This window comes from Lottia gigantea (assembly GCF_000327385.1).
Source record: "Lottia gigantea unplaced genomic scaffold LOTGIsca_26, whole genome shotgun sequence".
Taxonomy (NCBI): domain Eukaryota; kingdom Metazoa; phylum Mollusca; class Gastropoda; family Lottiidae; genus Lottia; species Lottia gigantea.
The window spans coordinates 1,355,466-1,379,269 of NW_008708797.1; the positions used below are offsets into that span (position 1 = coordinate 1,355,466).

A 23,804-nucleotide genomic window follows, 5' to 3' on the forward strand; every position below is an offset into this window, starting at 1 on the left:
AGTTGAAATGCACTATATTGTTGTGATATTAGTGTTTTATTCAATTTATGATACCAATTTACTTAATTTATTACATTTAGTCTATCCAAGTAATAGTAACTGAAAAACTCTTGGTAACATGTATTCATTAAAAGAAATTCATGTTGAGAAAGTCCCCCGAGGTAAAAATTAATGGAGTTACGTGAAAAGGTTACGTGGAGTCACTTTATACGTAATACGAATCAATCATTCACTTTTAAGCAGATATTAAGTAAATCAAATATAATGGTAAGACCAGAATAATACTATAAATAAACATACCAATTCCATTAGACATAGCAATTAATAGTACTGACAGATTGAGACTACACTTGTTTTATTTAGATTGACCCAGACGTTCTGGAATACGATTTGATTTCAATAATTTGAGTCGTTTCCCATCATCTTAATATATATTTTCAAAATTTACACAATTCATCAAATTTACTTCAGCCAGACATAAAAATATTGTCATTATATCACAGAATATCAGCTCTATCGTAGGTCAGATCAGAAGTGATTTTTCTCTGATATTCTACAACCTTAACATCAAGGAACACGATTTTTAATCAGACAGCAACCTCGAATTACACCATCATCGCCAGACACTATCATTCTTATTATCAAGTAAAGAGTCATGGATTCAATTTATTTTATTCAACACAAAAACTAATATTAGTTTTGACATTATAACACACACGATACGGTAAAAAAACGTATAACAAATTTTCAACTGATTCAAGATTGTCAATATATATTGAACCTGAACAAGTCGAAATTACTGTGAATGAACAGCCCCGTGAAATAAGAATATTCAACACATTCATCATTTGTTAAGTAGAAACATTCTACACAAAACAGTCGTTCTACATCAAATAAATCTCGTTCTACACATTCAACACAATTGGGGCATCAGTTAGTCCATTAGACACATTCTTTGCAAAACAGTCGTGATGAATTTATTCTATTCTTCATAAAAACTAATTAATTTATTATTTAAAAAATCTTCTACACTTATTTAATCAAAAAGCACATTATTCTTAGCAACCATCGTCTTCAAATCAAATAAATTTTTTTCATAAAATATTTATTTTTATGTCAAGATGTATAATTTTTACACTACAGTTGGTCACAATCTTCATCAAACAGATATTTTTCACAAATAGCTATTGATTAAACATTTTTCTGATTCAACACTTCTGTCTATAAAGAATGTGTCTGATTTAACATGACTGTTCGTAAAGAATGTGTCTGATTTAACATGACTGTCCGTAAAGAATGTGTCTGATTTAGCATGACTGTCCGTAAAGAATATGTCTGATTTAGCATGACTGTCTGTAAAGAATATGTCTGATTTAACATGACTACCGTAAAATATTTGTCTGATTAAACACGACTGTCTGTAAAGAATGTGTCTGATTTAACATGACTCTCCGTAAAGAATGTGTCTGATTTAACATGACTCTCCGTAAAGAATGTGTCTGATTTAACAAGACTGTCGGAAAATTCTCCTACAACCGTGACATCCTTTGCCAAACAGTCATCATATATCAGACACAATCTTCCTCAACAATGAGTCGCGCTAAATTAAAGACATCCTTTACCAAATAGTCATGTTATATCAGACATATTCTTCAATGAAATTTGTTCTAAATAAGACAGATTCAGACACATTCCTAACCAAACTAACTCCTAAGGTAGACACAGTCTTCTTCGACAGTCATGTTAAATTACACACTTTTTTCGACAACCATGAAGCCATTCTCAATCATAGACATTCACTACTAAGTATATAGGTCAATCAAAAACATTCTTTACCAAACAGACGAGATGCTAAACCATACAAATTCTTGACCACACACACTTGATAAATAAGACATATTCTTCAACATTCATTATAAATCAGACAAATTCACCAACCAATCATGTTAAATCAAATACATTCTTCATCAACCAGTCGAGTTATAGACACATTCTTCATCAACCAGTTGAGTTTTGATTCACATTCTTCTCCGACTGTCGTTTTAAATCAGACACATTCTTCATCAGCAGTCGTGACATATCAGACACATACTTCATCAACCAGATGTGATGAATCAATCACATTATTCACAAACCAGTCGTGGTACATCACGTTCTTCAGCAACATTTTTCCTAAATTAGAAACCTCGATATCAGCAGTGCTAAGTCAGCCTCATTCTTAAACACACACACTTGATGAATCAGACACATTCTCAATAACAGTTGTTATAAATCAGACACAGTCGTCAATAGTTATAAATCAGGCAGGAACAGTCTTCAATAACAGTGTTATAAATCAAACACATTCTTCACTAACGGTTGCTATAAATCAGACACAGTCTTCACTAACACTTGTTAAAATCAGACACATTCTTCACTAACGATTGTTATAAATCAGACACATTTTTCACTAACGATTGTTATAAATCAGACACATTTTTCGATAACAGTTGTTCTAAATAAGACACATTCTTCACTACCCAGTTTTGATTCGTAGGTCTATACATAAGGATAAAACTAAAAACAATCATAGACACACTGTCTATATAAGTATCAATCCTATAGACAAAGCTTTAGGCCAAAAATATTACGTTGAAGACTACTTATAGTGGACTTGGTTTCAATCGATTTTCTATAATCGGGTTTATTTAATGTGATAAGTGGATATTGACCAAGAAATAATTTCATTCAGATCTTGTACAGTATTTGATTAACACCTCTTATGTTCTTGAAACTCGTACTCGGTTATATCTTTTCCTTATGCAAGTAGAATTATACCAGAGAAAACTCCTTATTCATTGAGAATGAGATATCATCGTATTCATTTCCTAGTCATATATTAAATTCCTGTGAAAATCCTGTTAAAATGACAGTTACCATGCAATAAATACATATTGAAAACGAACACACTAGTCTCAAATAATTTTTCCCACTCGATGAAAACGGAGCAATGCAAGAAATTGATAACGACAGCTACATGTGTTAAAATCCATATGTACCCTGTACCTCAACACGTAAATGAAATGTGGCGATAAATGAAATAAGTTGTTATCACCTCAAGGAAACGTTTCCAATCTGATCAGGATTATACTTATTATAGCCTATTCGGTAACAACAATTTGCAGACAGTTGCCCTTAAAAATTATAGATCTCAAGGCGTTCCAATATCCAGACACTTCGTAATATTCCCGTGGTTTGTTCAGCATCTCATCAATTCACTCCTACATGATTTTAAGTATATATTCATTTACATTCGTATTCACTATTTCTAGCTCTATTAACATGTCTTAACTCTCATGAAGTATTCCCTTCAGATCACTCTCTTAACGTTAAATCATTCAGACCACCAGAAACCTGTCTGTATTTAATGCATCAGTGGCGTATGTTATTAGCCCTTGTGGACATGATAAAATCTTTATTATCGGTAAATTCTATTTAACGTCTAAAATTTTAATTCAAATTGTTCATTTGTGTATAGATTAATCCCGATTTTGCAGCATGATTAAAAATGAACTGTCAGAAGATAACGATATGGATATTAAACTAAAAGGCTTAATTAATCTTTAATAATTGCAATGATTAACAATATGTCTACCAATTACTTAATGGCGACTTTATAATTTAGCGTTTTTATTGATAAAAGGAACTTCTGAAAAATCCTATAGTTAGCTCAAAGAAAGATCGAGTGACTTTTAAGACGCCTGTACTCTATAAATATCAGGAAATTGAAACCAATACTTCTACAGTTTGATAAATAGTGTATTGCTGCGAAAAGCTGACTTAATTTAAGTTGCGTAAGAAGCAGATTTAGTGCTGATCCTTAACTATTGACTGAGAAGATGAAGTTATCGATAAGGGAGATTGGGACAACATAGTCCGAAACATTTAGCCCTTTATAAAAATATTACTGATGCTTAAATTCGCGTATACATAGTGATTCCGATACATCAATTGTTGGGTGCCCTCACACCATAGCGATCACCAGTTGCGTATGGTTGCGAATAAGAATACCGGTCATACGTTTCGAACGCAGCTCTCAAGCTGCTACTGGGTTGTATTCTGAATACTCATGAATACATTCATTATTTGCAACCATACACAGCTAGTAATCGCTATGGTGTGAGGACATATTTAGTCTGTGATCAATAACATGTCAAACATGCTGAATACATAACGTTATTAGCTAGATTCTTCATCTAGTGTAAACTTGCTTTTAATTGAATCTTCTTACAGGTTTGACGCAAAATAAGTTTATTTAACGAGGACAACATGGATACGATTTATTAGCTAGTTAATGAAAAGGAAAGACTGGTTAACGAACCAAATCTCTATTCAATGAAGACGCCAAAAACTTAGAGGCATTTTGATTAAGTCATTACTTTTTTAAAAACTTACCTTCTTTATGTACTTTCAAAGACATAGGTTAGTAAATTATTATGGTGTATGAAATTGAATTCATTTTCTCTATCAGATCATTTACTTCATTTAAATTAGCTTTAAATCAATCGAAATAAAGAGATAAGGTCCACTTTACTATTTAGAATTATGCAACCGAAATAATCATTATTAGCTATATAGGCTTTCCGACAAAATGACAAGAAGGCTTTGTAACATTTTCAAAAAAAGTCTTATTTATCAACTTCCATTTAATATCGAATAGTTTTAATAATGTAGATTGTTGAAACGTTGTGTACAATAAAACTAAGGAGTATTATACCATACACACTCCTATCGAGACACTGGACAAAGTTACAAGAAGAGAACAGCCAACCTCCCAAAGCTGCATCACGTCTTGTTTCCCGAGCGGTTCTCGAAATCAAAACCGGGAAACAACAATATTTAATCATTCTGCATTTTGACATATATGGTCTACAACTATCCCAATTGACCCTTACAACCAGATTTCGTGCTAGAGTTAATCAGAGGCGACGACAATCTGGTTCTGACCTTTATTATCTGATTATATTTTCTGAATTTAACCCTCAATTATCGCCAAACCTTTAAATTTAGTTCCTAGGAGATTGAAATAATCCACTAAACTTTTATTTAATTCATACACTAAATATTAATTCCCTAGTGATTTTCTCTTTCAAATCAATTCACATAATTGATATTTAAGAGTAGGCGATTTTATTTGTGAAAGAACCTTCAACATCATTATATTATATACCTAACACATGGCTTATAACCACAAAATTAGATTTAACCCCAGCACAAATATATATTCTGTGTTCAATAGCAGACAATTTGAATAATATACACATTACATACATTCACATCTCGGGCATTAGGAACAACAATTCTTCCTCAGATGTGTTTTAAGTATTAATGTCAGTGTCGTTCGTTTGGCTTCTTTAGGAGAGATCGTTTCGGTGGTAAGTGTCGGTTACCGAATTGTAAGGAGGTTGTGTCTACATGAAATGGATGTGAAGAAAAGATTTCGTGCCTAATACTCTTACATTATATCCGACTGGACAACGTGCCACTGTTGAACTGTTTTTAGAATTTACAATTAGAGGTGATGGACATTTATACTGCTTAGATCCTTGTAAGAAAGATGTATGTCAATGGAATACCTTAAAGCAATGTATTACAATAGAAGAGTGAAGTTGATGGTTGTCTTGAAGATCAAGGCTAGATAATTATCGTCTATCTATCACTTTATGATAATTCTATCCTGTTATGTACGAAGTAATCATATTTAACTCTAGTGTTTATGACAGGCGTGAAAGTGAATCCAATCACTATTATCCCCATTGATTATTGTTGTCTGGAAATATTTTAACAGATTACTCAGGATTGATCGGGACTAACCAACTTGTTTGATTTTAAACCAATTGGTAATTAATTGCGAAAATGTCTGGAAATTTGCATTTGATTGAATAACAATTCACATTATATGACCATTGCGTCAAAAATTCTGCTGATTGACGTTTTAATTATAATTCTTACCTAATAGTAGACGCAATGACGTGCAGTTCATTTATTCACACATAATATATAAAATATGCTTGCAGAAAAGAAAGGGCGCTTTGTTGCAACAGTATGACACACAGTAGTTGTATTAAAGGGACACGTTCGTTCCACTCGGCTTACTAGCATAGTCTCCGAAACGGGATGTTTTTTGCTATGCTAATTAGTTGATAGCTCACAGTCGAATATAGAAATAGAAAGGGAAATTTTTAGTTTGAAGAATTTTTGAAGAAATTATGCACACATTTCTAGTATTTGTGAGGGTTATTTACATATATTCATGACCTAATTCAACCCCCTCATTATTATATGAAATGAAAGAAAATATCTCTAAAATGGCATTGTCATTCGATTACTGAAAATTTCCACCAATGGAAATGTTTGATTTGAAATCACGAAAGATAAATAATACTCTTATGATGCAGAATGTAAGGCCTCCAACGTAAGTGTAGTAAACTGTTAAATAACTCGTTCCTTCAATTCCCCTTTCTGTTACATAGATGACGTTTTGTCACTAAATAACTCTGCTTTTCGAGATTATATATGTAGATAAAATTTACACCAGGAGAGTTGGAAATTAAAGACACCACTTAAAGACTAAAAATCGGCTTACTTCCTCGAAACCAACAATCACGACCTTTGTGTCAGACTATATGACAAACGTGACGACTTTGATTTTCCCATAGCAAACTTTGAATTCATGTGCAGTAACATACCACAATCACAAGCTGAAAATACATTTCACAAATCATCCGCTATGCTAGGGCTTGTTTATGAGGATTTCTTAGGTAGAGGAAGAGTATTAACTTTGAAATTGACACCCAATTTCCAATGCCATGTAGGAAATTTTATGGTTGTTATGAAGAGCTTCTTATACAATAAATCTGTTTCGGACATTTTGGCTGATATGTTTGTTCAGGCATAAATTGATCTGGTTGTATCTCACGATTTTGACCATTGTGGTAGTGGTGAATGTTTTGGAAACACCTGATGGTACATATCTTTAGTGTAGTCCACTACTATTACACTGCCTTTACTCACGCTTTTGTCATTCTTTGGACGCGATTTGTGATTGACCAAAATGTCATGTGTACGGATTTTTATTAACCCTGAAATCACAGTGGCTGGAGAGTTATTGGTCATTGCACTGGTACGTTACGATTAACATACCAAGAAGCATACTTGTTCAACTTACACGAATACTTCTTTGTAACTTCAAATATCTGCATCAGTGCTGATAATCTAAATTAGAAATTCTCAGAGTCTTTACTATAAAGTATGAACCATTTTTTATTTCGACTCCAAAAAACGACCAAAGTTAATCTAAAGCCGAAGTTGTGTTTTCACATCCCAGTATTGCAATAAAACATGTTTTTCTTTCTGATATGATAGCCTAAGGCGACATATGTTTGTTTTCATCTAGAAATTATTGATAACCTTGTGTATACTTCATTACTTATTGAATGGAACCATATTAAACCCTCTTTAAGCTGACCAAACTAATCACAAGATATGTATTGATCAATGACCACTGCAATGACCACTGGTCACTTCAGTGTAAAGATAACCAGAAAGAAAATAGACTTGTCAGTTTGTTTTAATGGTTAATTTATTGACAAGGGTAAATGGTTCTTGACCATGATTAACTCGGGCTCATTTCAAACCACAGGCCTGTATAGTATCTTCCAGTGTATCGGGAAAATATTTGTTTTTGATTTGACTTGCTTAAACTTATAAAGCTTCATTTTATTTATTTAAAGGGTTTGACTTAATTCTTTTCCTTGACGTTATTATTCAACTATCAAGACCAGTTGATCTTAATAAAGTTTTGGACCTTAGAAAGGTTTGTGTGATCACAACTTCGAACTGCCAATCGTTATCATCGTGTAAGACAGATAACGGCACATAATCATGATCAACCGTAAACTAAAAAAAAATTTGAATTGCACGAATACCCATTGGGGTCAAGTACTGGTTGCTCTCTATTCTGATCGAGAGTAGCAAATAATCGTATCGGATCGCATGTATAAACCAAACAAAGTTCAAATATTCCTCTTTAGTCGTCCGTCTTTAGAGAACTTCAGCTGACCAAAGTGTCATATTAATGGAGCCAAAATGATCACCATATTAAACATCAATAGATGGAGATACCTGTTCTTTTGGTTAAATTTCCTTGCTGTACACGACGTCTAATAAGTTATTGGACTAATTGGTAACGGAACGCAAAAGAGATATCAAGCTCGGTTCGATATATGTTTCCAGCAGATACAGTGTATATCTTTAGAAGCAATAAAACTAGATATTACAATCATTATTTTTGATAAAATCGAATACAATCTATCATATTAAGCAGTATTATTATTGTCACTCTACATTAGCTGGTCGTATATTGACTTCATGATTTTTAGGTCACAGTGACAACTCTTAGAGACGACCTAAGCTTTTGTGTATCCTATCATGTTAGTAGAGAAATTCATCGCCATGTAGTGAAAAAGAACAAGGTTTATCAAGACAGTCGCATCAAATTGTCAATGCTTTCCTATCTTAGGACATTGAGCTGTGTTATAGGGGGAAAGATTACACGAATGAAGATGATTTTAAAAACATAATGCTGTAAAATTTGCTCCAGTTGAACGACTTGAGATTTAATCAAGTCAGACGGACCTGCATCGCAAACATCTGAGAGTATATTATTTAATATGAACTGTTAAAAATTCAGGCTAGCGCGGTTCGCTGATCCACTATCGCTCTCTAATCATTATATTCTGACGAGACTTAAAAAAGCTTAATTGCGAGAGTATCCTTAAGATGGTTGCTGAAAAGAATTGCGAAAAACAGGATGGTTGTTTATTACGGCTGTCGCAAACGAAGGCCGTTGTTTCGTCACAAAAGTCAGTGGTTTGCATACTGTGTGGGGCACAGGAACACTGTAGGTAATGTCTTAATGGACACAACTTTATGTAGATACCAAGAGTTCATTGCTTCTGTCATGATGAACATTCTCAAAAACTAGCGACTCAAAAGTGGATCGTGGAACTAAATATTATTCTTACGTATCAAAAAAATAAAATGTACATTCTTAGTTACCATTTTATAACTCATCAAGAAAATGCCATGTACACCGTTTTTAAGAAATGAAGAGTCGCCGTAAAATACAAAATGTTACTGTCAAATCTTGGAGTCAGTCATTACTCCTAGGTTAAATATACAAGTAACTGTCCGATGCGGTGGACGAATTAATGATGCAATAGAAAATAGATGAAGTGAATACATCGTACGGGATAAACTATTCTATTTTGCACTGTATCTAAAATCCTGCACCATAACGTTCTTCATCTAATGGCACCTGAAGTTCGTTTGTCTTATTTTAGCAGCATTTCTTACAGAAAATTATTATTACTAGTATTACGTTGTCATCACAGAGGAATATCCGTTGTGTGACAGTAAGAGATGAGTTAATCATATTCAATAATATCTTCTCTCTATTTGTCATCTTTCATTACTACTTACATTCATTTTAAATTGTATAATTTCCGTTCTGTATGTCTACAGGGCTTAGTAACAATTTTTAACAGAATAATAAAAAAAAACGGGCTATTTGGTTAATTGTTATATCTACTAATAATTATGAGGCCTGAAGTGTTTTTCCGGATTTTTTATATTATTTTTTAATGTAAACGAATTAGATTCTGTGTGGCCGATAGCGATTGCTGATCAGATGTTAAATGATGTAGATAACATACTAACATTAAACATGTACTTTCTATAGTTATAAATATAAAGAATATGGTTTTGCCTCTTTTCCTGACATTTAACATGACTGAAATAAAAGAGGAAAATAATTATTATGATAATAGACTGGCTTTCTGCGATTCTTTTTCATAAACCCATTAATAAAAATCCTAATTACAATTACAAAAGGTTATTTGAAAAGAAGCATTTTATCGCCGATGACCTGAGCGATCGGAATCTGCAACCATGAGGTTGACAACAGTTACTAGTATTCGGTCATTTCAGCGTTTCTCTCATAATGACTTCGACGTATCAAATGAGATGCTTTGCAAACATGGTGCATCCTTCAGGCTTCTTGAACAAAGGTAGCCGTAAGATCACAATCATGCCTGATATCACAAATAGACATCTATAGCTTCTTTCCTCTTTTCCGTGATATGTGTATAGCAGTCCAGACGGACCGACGACACCTAAGATCAACATAGAAATGTGGGTTGTGAAAAGTAACTTAAATCGCTTCATTTAATTTTGCTTACAACATACAGTAGCCATGTTCATTCGATTTTAAACCGAAAACAAATATTAATCTACTTCAATACTAGTCTGAATATTATATATATTATCAACTTATGACTCATCAATCATTTCACCGTAATTAAGTAGAGTATGCCGCCAGCATGAGTCAATGATGGCATCCATTGGTCAATCCCGTTTTTGCCCTTGCGTTGGTGGACCTGAGGCTATATTTGTTAGGTGAAATGCAAGGCAGTGATTAGGGTTCTTAAAAACCGTTATCTAAATTATCCCCACTAAACTTAACGAAGTTTAATATACATGTTTTACTAGCTCGAGAAAGTGATAGTTCCAATTATTTATTGGTTGCAGCATGTGTATTTTTTTTTTGCTCAAAGACATATTAAATCTCATTTAGAATGGCAAAATCATAAAAAAAAAATATATTCGCAACTCGTAAGCCTGTTCTCTGTTTCACGCTAAAATGACATTTATAAATATCAAAGACGTAAAACATACTAAAATTTCGCTAGAAAGTAAATCCCATTGGCATCACAAAAACAGAACCCTGAGATAATTTTCTACAGAATGTCTTTGACAGTGCTGTTATATCGACAATAATCAAGAGATATAATACTTAAAAAAGACAATGATTGACAATTTGCTATAGAATAGTTTTCTCTCCTTAACATCTTGGGAAATTAGTAAGATAAAACTAGTTTAATGTATTCATTTCTTCTTGAAAAAGTCTCTCCTGATAGAAACAAGGTTAGATATACATGAAAATATTTTGTTTGTTTGCATAACCTATGTAAATATAGATAGCTCGTACGAACATAGCATGTCGTAAACAGTGTGTAGTGTAGCGTGCACACACTGAAAGAATGCCACGTGTTTCTTGAAACCAATTTTTTAAATGTTGCTCGTCACACAGTTGATTCGAACCCCCAAACTGCTCAAACCAGTATAGATTTGATTTTGCAGCTAAAATTCTTTATGTCGAGCAGGTGTCGATTCATGGCTGTTTCTACAGAGAATTTTTTCTGTCATAAAAGACTGTGGAGATAAATTTTCCAAAATCATACAATTCTGACATGTTAAAACTAAGGAATAATTCGTTAAAAATTTATAAAACAACCTGCTCAGAAGCATGTTTCAAGAATTATTTAGATAAATATATATTTCATCATCATAAATAGAGATTCTACTCTTCAGTCATGTTATCTGGTAAATCCAACTGATGAATATATACACTTGTTGGCCAAGTTTGAGACTTTAAATTGTATGTTCATACTAAGAGGCGGTAATCCTTTCATACACGGTCGATGCAATTGCGTAGATGAAATTGTAGAATGGTAAGATAGCCTGCAAGTCGTGAAATCGACAATCACAAAAACGTATGGAGATGGATTTTGTTCTGAACGATAAATGTAACACTATATCTCTGATGATTTGTAAAAGGACAAAAAAATCCCTTGAGGTGATATTGCTCTTCAAATTGACGACAACCATATCTCCTTGCCGATCTTTATGCAAGAAAATAACTTCCATTGATTTCAATTGATTAAACTTATAACAACTTTTCATCCATGTTTAAAGTTGATAATCTCTTTCAAAAGCAGATGTCAAAGGGAAATTCTTAATCGTAGCACGTTTAATTAAGTTGTTAAAATACTTTCCGTGCGCTTTTGTTGCGATTGAGTGCATTTGTCGCAGTGATATTGTTTAAATTCAGTACACTCTCGTAGTCATATTGTTACATTGTTACACTTCAGTGCACTATTGTAGTCATATTGTTACATTTCAGTGCAATATTGTAGTCATATTGTTACATTTCAGTGCACTATTGTAGTCGTATTGTTACCTTTCAGTGCACTATTGTAGTCATATTGTTACACTTCAGTGCACTATTGTAGTCATATTGTTACATTTCAGTGCACTACTGTAGTCATATTGTTACATTTCAGTGCACTATTGTAGTCATATTGTTACATTTAAGTGCAATATTGTAGTCATATTGTTACATTTCAGTGCACTATTGTAGTCATATTGTTACCTTTCAGTGCACTATTGTAGTCATATTGTTACACTTCAGTGCACTATTGTAGTCATATTGTTACATTTCAGTGCACTACTGTAGTCATATTGTTACATTTCAGTGCACTCTTGTAGTCATATTGTTACATTTCAGTGCACTATTGTAGTCATATTGTTACATTTCAGTGCACTATTGTAGTCATGTTGTTACACTTCAGTGCACTATTATTATTACAGTTCATTGAAATATCCTTGAGTTATTTTAACAATTCATTGCACTATCCCAGTGCTATTGTTATGCACTACCCTAGTGCTATTATTATGCACTATCCTATAGTGCTATTGTTATGCACTACCCTAGTGCTATTGTTATGTACTATCCTAGTGCTATTGTTATGCACTATCCTAGTGCTATTGTTATAATAAGGTGCACATTTTTTACAATTCAATATACTGTCGTAGTGCTAGTGTTATACAAAGCGATATTAACTTACTAACAAAACAAAAGTATTCGTCAATAAAGCATTGAGTTAAATGAAACTTGATTGAAAAGGTACATAGAGGGAGAAGAATTGGGAAGTGATGTGGTGACATTCAGAAAGAAACTGTTACCCAATGGCTAACAACTTTCAGAGATTGAACTAAAAGGCACGACTTATTTTTCTTTTCGAATCTAATAAAATACATGTTGCATTTATTGACTACCTTTTGTCCATACGTTTTTTTTTCAGTGAACTGAGAAGCCATGCTCATGGAAGAAGTTGAAAGAATACAATCGGAAATTAAAGCTATGGATTTTATTCATTCATTTTACTAAATAAAGTAAAAGAAATGCTAACTGCAATCAGTTTCTGAGGTCACGAGTATTGACGTCAGAGTTACGAAAGCATTATGCTAGAATTACAAGACTATAAGCTTACCATCTCATGCAAAATCTGAACAGAATATCAATGATGTAAATCTTGTCAATTTTCTCAATGTAATTTTTCTGTTGAAAATGAGCTGATAATGCCAAGATGTGAAAAGAATGGAATATAAATATAATAATACGAGGATTGACTAGGTAATAAAGTGTCATGTCTCAATCGGATTGAAACAGACTTTTGCCACAAAGTACGCTCGTTTACTGAAACTCTTCTCATAAAAAACTATTGTGTTATTTCTGCAAGATGTGTGCCAATAACATATATGCCCATGATACTGTAGCCCGATTTGGCCCCTCAGATTTCCACCTGATTCCAAAATCAGCTCATTAGGGAAAAAATGGTATCATAAGATGTGGTAGATTTATTTACAAATGTTCTCAGAAAGGAAGCTCTAGATGTGCTATATAATAACATTTAAGTTATCTACCCCTCTTGACACGAAACTCAGTCCCGAAAACATCATAGCAGATAACTGTCTAAAATCCACATACTTTACTTGGGGTGATGATTTTTATGAGAAAATCAGAGGATTGCCAATGGGTAGCCCACTCTCGCCACTTTTAGCTGAACAGTACATGTCCCATTCAGAACCTAAGCCTAAGCACTATCTGTCATACAACCAATATGTTGGTACAGAAAAGTCGATGACACCTTTGTCATGTTAAAACAAGAGGACGAACCACAAAATTTACTAGACCACCTCAACAACCAAACAACATCAATAAAATTCACCATGGAAACCAGCGCTGAGAACTCTATATCTTTCCTGGATGTCAATAGTAAAATAATCAACAACCAAGTCAGCACATCAGTTTATACAAAATCTACGCATACCGATCAGTATCTGCATTTTAAATCCAACTACTAAAATTTCTACCCTCTCCAAACGTGCCTTAAATATTTGCAGTAAAAAAAATCTACAGAACGAAATCGTCCAACTTAAATAAATTTAAACCAATACCCAGAACACAGTCAACCAAACAATAGCCAAAGCCATGAAACCAAAACAGCCAAACCAACAGCTAAACCGGAACCCCTACCTATTAGAGTGAGCATAACATTTAATTTGTTTGATCTTGTGGAGAATTTAAAATAGGTTAACAAAAAGACGACTGCAAAAAAGAATCAAAGAACATCAATTAAATGCAGCTATTAACCAATCAGCAATCCAAGATAACTTGGGTGAAATCATAGCATTAGCTACCAATAAAAACAATTAAAAAGTAGAAGACATGATACATCAATCAATAAAGATCCTGGAGTTTTTATCTCTAGAGCCTATGATCTCCTTAACCATTAATTAGCATTTATAACTTAGAATTAGTATTCTTAATCCATTGTTAAGTTGTTTTGTCTTTACCTATATATACTTCTTCACCTTTGAAATATTGTTCAACAACCAATCCAACAACACAGAATCATCCAATTTGAACCAATCCAACTACTAACTACTACGACTACCTAGTTTGCGATATCAGCATCCGCTGGAAGCGAACGTTAACTTGTCATCTACCTACCTACCAAACCTGAAATATTGTTCATTGATAAACACCAGAGAACGCTAGTTGAAACGTCTCTCAAATAAAGTTCACAATTGTAATCCAAAGAATTGTCTTCTCATATCCAACCCCTTTACTAAATGCCATTTAAAAATTATCAGCATATATGCTACCTTCCAAAGTATGAATCTTAACATAAGGAGTTTCGCTCTTTTGTCCATACGATCAACTTTGCGACAAAAGCAAAGAGAGTCAACTAATATGGTAGTGAACTATAATTCACTTGAGTATTGTCGATGTACTTTTCTCGTGAAAAGAACTGCAGTATAATTCACAATTACAAAAAATAATAGAGAGAGCTACAATCAGTGAGAGTCATTGAAACTCTATCCATCATTACTCTCTACAATAACCTCATTATGTTCCCTGTTCTTTTAGATAGTAATTTCAATAACGGACAGATTCTAATTCTGTAGCAGTGATATTAACTTATAATGCCAAGAAGATAGCTTTATAGATACACACGGTAATTTGGCATTCAAAGTAGAACTTGTTATCTTGAATGGAAGACAAAAAGCTTGTTCATTACCTAATTTCGATGTATTTTTTCGTCAAAAATCCAATTGAAACTTTTGTGACTATCGTATTCATGGACTAATTTGAATGTATTTGGAGCATACGAGCAATAAAATCACTGAAGAAATCGTGATAACCAAACTCATTTGAGATCATCTCAAAGTACATACCAAGTCTGGTCAATTTAAAATGCAAACTTTAGTCTCTATCACATTCACATACTAATTATGACGCATTTTGACTAAAGCAATAACTAAAAAACAGTTCTTCAGTCATCCGAGATCCGATTAATCAATCTTTGTCAAGTTCAAATGTAAATTTTAACGTATTTTAGTTCCGCCAAGGGAAATAACTCTTTTTAATCAAACATTCATTAAAAAAACTCCCAGATCTCATCAACATCCAAAAGCACACCGATATCCGATTAAAACTAGTATTCGTATTACACGGGCGTATGAAAATACTCGGTGGTTTAATTGAAAGAAATATTGTGCTGTAAATATCGATAAATGATATTTGAAATTTATATATACAGCTATTTATTAGTTGCAGTCCATAAATCGACAGCTCTAATTGAGATATGAGTATCAGAAGAATATTGAATCAAGACTTAAAGAGATGGGTGCTGAAGACTAGCAAGGACCAGCCCAGGCGCAAACAATGGACCCTAATGAGAAAGCTTGAAGATTTAGATTTTGTAGACGACATGCAAGACAAAACAGAGGCTGAGCAACGTCGCCAGAATGACAAGGTTGGAGATCAACACGGGGAAAATAAAGAGCCTGCGGGCCAATGCCATTCAACACCTATCAACAGCGACGGACATGCCGTTGTCAGCAAGACAAGAGTGGCTAATGAAGATGTAAAGGCCAGGATCAGTAAGGGGCTTCATGTTTTGTCACCCTCAGACCAGTGTGGAGAAATGACATTGACTCTTTAACACAAACGTCAAATTCGTTTTATTGTATGGTTTGGAGTCCGGAGACACCAAAAGAGCCTGGACAGCAAGTTACAGGTCTTCGCCATATCCTGCTCATCGGATGGTCGGAACATAGCTCCATTGAGGAACTCTTTCTCCGAACCCAATCACCAAGAGCACGAGGATGAGGGGGGAGGGGGGTTGTTTACACCATGCGTAGAGGAAGACCTACCCCACACTCTGGACTGGAACCGGGCGAAACGAAAGACGACCAGTTGAGTCACCTCCAGGAGAAGAGCTCAAGTCCATCAATATGACATGAAGCCAGAAGAACATCCTAAGATAGAGCGAGATTGAGATCTACAGTGCGGGCCCTATGATCCGACCGGAGTGAAAAGAACCAAGGACGAAGACTTAAAGGTATACCAAAGCCAGGTGTATTTGGAATGCATATTTGCCTTGTGCTATACGATCATAGCTACATTGCTCACTAAACAATTAAGGCTCGGTCTCAATCACATTTGGATGTGAAAAAAAAACATGAATTTTATTTTTTTTAATTCAATTATACAGATGTTATATTAAGTTTTACTTACATGTGATTAGTCTATCGAATGAAGGCAAGAGCCATGGTTTTGATAGACTTCAAAATTCATGAAAATATTTATCTCTCATACCAAACCAGTTCTAACGACGTAAACAGTTTTGTCAAATAATGAGGCAAAACATGTGAAAGAGCCTCGTAGTATAATGCAACTCGAAAAGTCACTTTTATGTCGATTTCAAATAACAGCCGAACCAATTGATTTTCCATACTTTCATGGCATCCATTAAGTACATGTAGTGTAATTAGGACATCACAATACAGATGCCATTCATTATCCTGAAACTGGAACCAATATGTAAATTATGCTAATAACAGGTATTGGTATATACAGACGAAAGCCATTTGACTCACCATATTAAACTCATTAGTGGACTTTTGATCACCCCAATCTAAATCTCACTTATCATTGCTAAAGCCATTTTTACAAAGCAGACTTTCTTTTATTCATTGGCCGCACATTGAACGCATGGTATCATTCTACAATGGGGTTGTCAACTCGACATTCTTGTAGGCATGTTCCTTTAGAGACATCCACACCTGTAGATAATCGTCCTACCGTTGCTAGTGGATAATCATCGTACTGTTCATGGTACCGTTGCTAGTGGATAATCATCGCGCTGTTCATCGTACCGTTGTCATAGTGGATAATCATCGTACTGTTCATGGTACCGTTGTTAGTGGATAATCATCGCACTGTTCATCGTACCGTTGCTAGTTGAAATTCACCAACATATCTTATCGGAGAATTCATATAAAATTAAATTTCAGCTGTTTTCTTTATTCTGAAAGACATTTACATGTACTTTTTAATGAATAATTGAAATAAACTATTCGTCTACTAGAAAAATCTCAACTTAGATACTGGAGCAAGAGATCATTGACAATAGACATCCCCGCTTTCAGATGACAAATTGACGGCTAAATATTTTAACCGTTGACATAATGAATAAAAAATGTCATCTAAATCAGTCTAGCTCTTCAATATCTTCGATTAAATTATCAATATTAACGTCAAAGATAGCTATAGCAGACTTGATGTTCTGATTTTTCTACAAGATTGATTCCTAATCGGGTTTAAGTAGAGGTAAGTGAATGGTAAGAATAATATTATCTGGTATCTTAGACGATAAGAAAATCTCAAGAAAACTTTCGATATTTATATTAGATTTAGTTAGTGTCGACTTTCTCAATGACTTCCATCAGTTGTCAATCCGATGTGTTTCTTAATTCTTACATTGTTATCTCGTTTTATAGTCTGTTCAATGCGACATACACTACACCATTCAACACTGTTCCTCAGAGACGCAATACCTAATGATTTGATGCTCTGTTCTTTGGGAATACAGGTTTGCTGTCATTCAGGGACGTTCTCATGAAACCAAAATCTGGTCTGTGTCTTTCCTTTTCTTATATGTTGTCCGTCTTCGACTAGTTTTGAACTATCCTTCCTAAAAATGTCTTCAGTTTATTTTATTGGGCAGATATAAACCTCTGAACTTACGTCAGAATTGAAATTTAGAAATTCTCATAAAATGTAGTTTAGAAACACACCTTCATTCCTGCAAATACATAAACGGAAATATCACTGAAAAATTGTTTTCATCGAAGAACTATTTTCTTTTAGAAAATTGTAAACATATTTTTGTCATCGTGATGAAGATGTAACTAAACCAGTGCCAATGATAACCCTGTTTAAATCGACACAATATCGACTGTAAAAATCACTTTTTGATCATAGATCATTCAATTATAGGCGCTTGATTTTATTTTTTCGGTCAAACGATTGCCAATAGTTTTTTTCAAATCCAAAATAGAAAACCGCAGAGGACATTGATGGACTAACAAAGCGCTATTATTTCAGAAATATATCTATAGTTTCAGAATTGATAACCTTGCAAGTTTTACAAGACGTCCATAAGCTACTAGAACAAATATTAAGTTTTAATTTTAGGTTTCACTATAACGGTTTGAGACACGAATGAAATTCTGGATTAATCGTGATAATCCTATCAGATCTTATGAGATCATGAGGTCAGTCGTGGTAATTGTGTTCATAGAAGAAACTTATTGAATTGCTGTACGATAGTTCGAAACGGAAAGTGGATATCACGTTTAAGTAACTGTATTTTTTATATTAAATATTCAGATCTCTTATATCTATCTTCTTATTCGATTATTGATATTCTAAATATGTCATATTTTAATTTCAGTTCATTATCAATATCAATAATGATGTGACCAGATTTCTTCTCTGATAAGTCTCTATGTTTGCACTTGATCTAGAAAATATCTGCTTGATATTATTGAGATATTAACTAAGATTATTATGATCTTATCCATACTAAAACGATTTATTGCCATGACATTTTTTTATATCTATTTATAAACCGTGTATTTCAGATTTGAAGACAAAAATATGTGTGAATATGTTTTTACAAAGTCGCGAGGACAAACAAAATATTAGAAGATGGATCTTGAAATATTCAATGATTTTGATTCTCAGTCCTAAACAGAGGATCTGCGTGGAAGATCAGAATCTTTCAATATCACTGTTACATTCCTTTAGATAAAAGTACACATATGTAAGCATGCCTGAGATTTATATTTAACAACGATCAAATCTGACCTTTTGAAGACAACATGATATGTTAATGGTTGACCCAAAGACAGTAATTCACTACCTCGGCTTGATGTTTATTCAGAGATCTTAACACCTCACATTATAAAAAATACAAAAGTTGGAAAAAACCATACCATGACGAAATCTTAAACACCCCAGCCTCAATAAACCTTCTGAAAACATATTGTTTATAACGTAAATGAAAATAACATGAAATGAAGAACATCATTTTTTTAAAACTCTTATCTGGATTGGTATTGAATTTGGTATTGAGTGGTTTGTCAAGTTGATTCAATTTTCTTTCATTAGTAATCTAGACATGTTCTGTTTTTCTTGGCTGTTTTACAAACATTAAATTGTGCTATATATGGAAAGATATACTTGCAAGCTTTTAATATGACGTGTAGAAGAAAACATCATTCGTTATGTAATTTTGTCTAGATTTCTTTAATTTATTGATGTGTTTTCCCAATTCGATGACGTTTTGATGGTGTTTTTTATCACTTATTCTGTGGATTTGTTTAAACGAATTTTAGGGGTTTGTTTATATTTATGCATTACACATCTTTTCACTTCATTTTCCATTATAGAGAATTCTTTCCAGTCGATTTCTCTATATTTTTATTCTTAACCTAACTAATGGAAATTCACAGAAACCGTATTGGGATTTAGTTAATAGTTTTAAAGAATATAATGAACATTACCATATTCAACATAAAGTTTTTTTTATCACCTTCAAGCAATATTCAAGATTATATATACATATTGGAGACCTTGAGACTCTAAATAGAAAAAAGAGAAAGTTTAATTGGCACAATTTGGGATTACAAATTCCAGAGATCTATATTTAACATTCAAATTTAGAAATTGTCGTCTCTAAGTACAAATTAATTGACAGTTCCTGGAAAGCCATTGATTCAATCTTCAGAACTTTTTTCCTGATTTGAAGCTTTTCTCTAATTAGTCATATTCGGTTTCTCTTTTTGACAAAATGACGTTTAAGTCAATGCTATTCTAAGGTCAAAAAATAGATTTTGTTTCTATGCTATTAAAAGATATTTGTGGCCATAATCAGAACAGGAAAAAAAATTCTTTGCAAAAGACTTGTACTTGACAACCTTAGAAATTCCAGGCCAGCTTATCGCAAAGAATTCACTCTGCTTGGTTTAGTATTGATTACTACTTTATGGTTCATTGTCACTAAACTGTTTACCGGAAGCCTATTAAAAGGTTTTAAAAGAAATGAGATTGGATGTGGTTTATGAAAAGGTAAGAAAAAATGACTGACTTCAGATTTTTCGAAAAGTTTATATATTTTTTTTAAACTGACAAATTAATGTATTGGTTATAAATTGGTCCCCGATTTTGACATGAAGCGCACAAACAAGTAAGCATGGTTTTCGCGTTGCTTCTGGTACAAAAAAGAACCTTTTATAAGACCACTGTGGTACCGTGGTTAATATGTTCATTTATTGGTGGTTTTGATAGCTATCAAGGTTGTCAAACAATTTCTGGTACAAAATGCTCTAGGTTGAACTAATGGAACTAGATAGAAACCCACTGATGTATTGTTGGGTAGCATATGCATTTGTATGGTGGTTTTGTTAAAGATCAAATTTCACAACGAACATCTCAAGACAAACAAGCGAATATTTGTTTCTACTGCATCGTCAATAGAATTACATGTAGAAACGAAGTACATATTTAAATATGAAATCAATGTTGAAATAAGAAGAGATCTTTGAAAGAGACTGATGTGAAGAAATTGTAACCAGTCGCCAAGAACTCTCATAAATATCAAGGTTATTCTTTTTCATATAAAATTATACCCCAAAGCTATGTAATAACTGCAATTGAACTATTACAATAAATAATTGATCTTCGACCCTAGTGTTGATATTACTGAAATTAGTTTCCATTGAGATAGTGATTTTATTTATTACGAAAGGCAATTCATATTTATCGTTGATCGTTAATTGGTTGTGTGCATCTTAATGTACAAAGCAACACTTTTTTTTAAAAATGTACAAAGGAAGCGTCGGTACCATTGTATTGTACAATTGACCAAATTAAACAAGTAATAGTTTTTTGATAGTGCGAACGTTGCAGATCATAACTATACACTATCTCTTGCTATCGAGAAGACTTTATTCAATTTTTGTTTTGGAACACTAATTGCCAGTTTGCCCGTTTCAACACAGCATATCGATGAACCCCATAGCTCCTTTATTTATGGGACGATAAAAATCACTTGATGGTCAAACGTAAAAAAAGCAGATAAGACAGGACAGTCTGGAAGTTCATAATGGAATCGAAGAGTATCTAGTCTTGATACATATCGAATTAGATCTGTCAAATACAACAGATTATGTTGTTAAGACGTCGTCGTTTCTCCGATAAGTGCGATAAAACCTGTTTACTTGTAAATTAGCTTCTTCCTGTAACAACATTGTCTTGAGTGTGTGGTTGTATTTCTTGAATAACTGGTAGTTCGGCAGGCAATAGGACTGTCCTGGTGATGATGGTCTGCGGAGTAAGATGAGCTCTATATGTAATTGTAAGTGATTGATCGAGTCATTTTGATGTTTTCTACACCACTATTACACTGACTGTGACGGGTGTTACGGGTATGGCAGGGTATAATCTTCAAGATTATTTGTGTCAATCTGCAATAGAGGTTTTCATTTCGACATCCTTCACAGAGTGTCCACGTACATCTTTTGTTGGTATACTTGTTGTAACGTATTATTTTTAAAAACTATCTCGGACAGTAATGCTTTTCGTTTAACATAAACCTTCAAGATTGTCACAGAATTAACCCCTCACCACTGTCTTTGATAGTTCTAAACCGTTTCCAGGTTTCCGATTGTGTTCAGTGAAATTTGTTTTGGGTGAATAAAATTATTAATGAGCAAAGATATTTGTACTTTTTATTTTTATTTTGTAACATAAGTATAGCATAGTTAATTAATTATTAAAACCAAATATAATGTTTTCATATATTTGATTGAGTAGTATAATATACCATGCCTTTTATTAAGAAGCTGATAGAAGGGCGTTAGCATAATATAAAAAGTACAATACAAGGAAGCGTGCAAAAAGACACTGATCAATGAGCACAATAATCGAATAATCGACTAATAATGTATTTCATGTTATTATTATCAAAAATATTATCTTCACCTTTTATATTCTATAAGACAGCACTATTCAATAACACATCAATAGCCTTAAGGTAGAAATAATTTAAAACGACAGGTTCAACTCTAAATTTAATCGAAGCTCAAACATATTTCATTATCTTGTTAGTATAATTGCATTAAATCGTATGCAATTCCTTCAGGCTCTTGTTGCTTGTTCAAATACCTCAGTTATTGATTAGGTAACTGAATGACGATGAGCTTATGATAACTTATGATATCATTACACCTACTCGATACAATGGTATGTTTTATAGATAATGGATGGTGTTTCATGACAATTGAACCCGACCCCCACCTCTTCATACTGCAAAGTAAATATATTATTCATGGTACTGTCATAAAGACACCAGCTTAAAGAGGATTGAAAGGCATGCTTGGGATCATTTAATCCCTCTCCACAGATTTTTCATTCCATTGAAAGAATCACTCGAATTATCTTGAAATGTCAGGTCTACAATCAAGGACGTCCTTTAGTAAAACACGTTCTTTTTATAGTCTTGTTAGTGTCTGTATACCGTCACATTTTTGTTCATTTCAAATTAATTGTAAAAAGCAATAAAAATGTCTGGATTCCTTCAATCTAAAGCTCATTGTCCTTTTTGACTTCTAACTACGCCACATGTGTTTGCTTTTTTATTTCTTCGAATAAATATTTTTTCGCTTATTAAATTTCCAATCTCATTGTTCGTTGATCGTTATTTCTTTTGTTATAAAGTTGCTGATATTGCACGATACACTTTGAATTTTGTTCACTTTGCACACAATAAGTGCCGAGACTTCAGTTTAGTTGATAGGGTTTATATGCAGTACAGTAATTTAGTATTATTTGCCGTATAAAAATATTAATGAGCCTTGTATGTCACAAATTTAATTGTTACCGACACCTAATCGATTTCTCACTATCACTAACGATCTCTCTTGGTAATTGACCTAATAAAGAGAGAAGGCATGTTATTGTATCAGCAACCATGACTACTATGGGAAAGTCCGAGAATCAGATCTGCGAAATTGAAACTGTCTTGGCAATGCACAATGCATGGCGTTCCCCGTCTTCATTGCCCAAGCCCAGTCAGAAAAGTAGGACGTAACACTCCCTATCAATTTACGACTGCCATTGAACTCATAGCTAAGGAATAACTGTCTCACTGCGCTTTGCTTTT

General features: G+C 33.3%; 1 protein-coding gene across 1 annotated transcript; it reads left to right on the forward strand.

The window, feature by feature from the left end:
• Positions 1 to 12,089: 12,089 nt before the first annotated feature.
• LOTGIDRAFT_117753 (hypothetical protein) lies at positions 12,090 to 12,461 on the forward strand (the record flags this gene model as incomplete). Its single annotated transcript, XM_009055993.1, has 4 exons — positions 12,090 to 12,172; positions 12,206 to 12,236; positions 12,270 to 12,340; positions 12,398 to 12,461. Coding segments are annotated over 4 exons (249 nt in total), but the record flags the coding sequence as incomplete, so codon positions are not given.
• Positions 12,462 to 23,804: the final 11,343 nt, after the last annotated feature.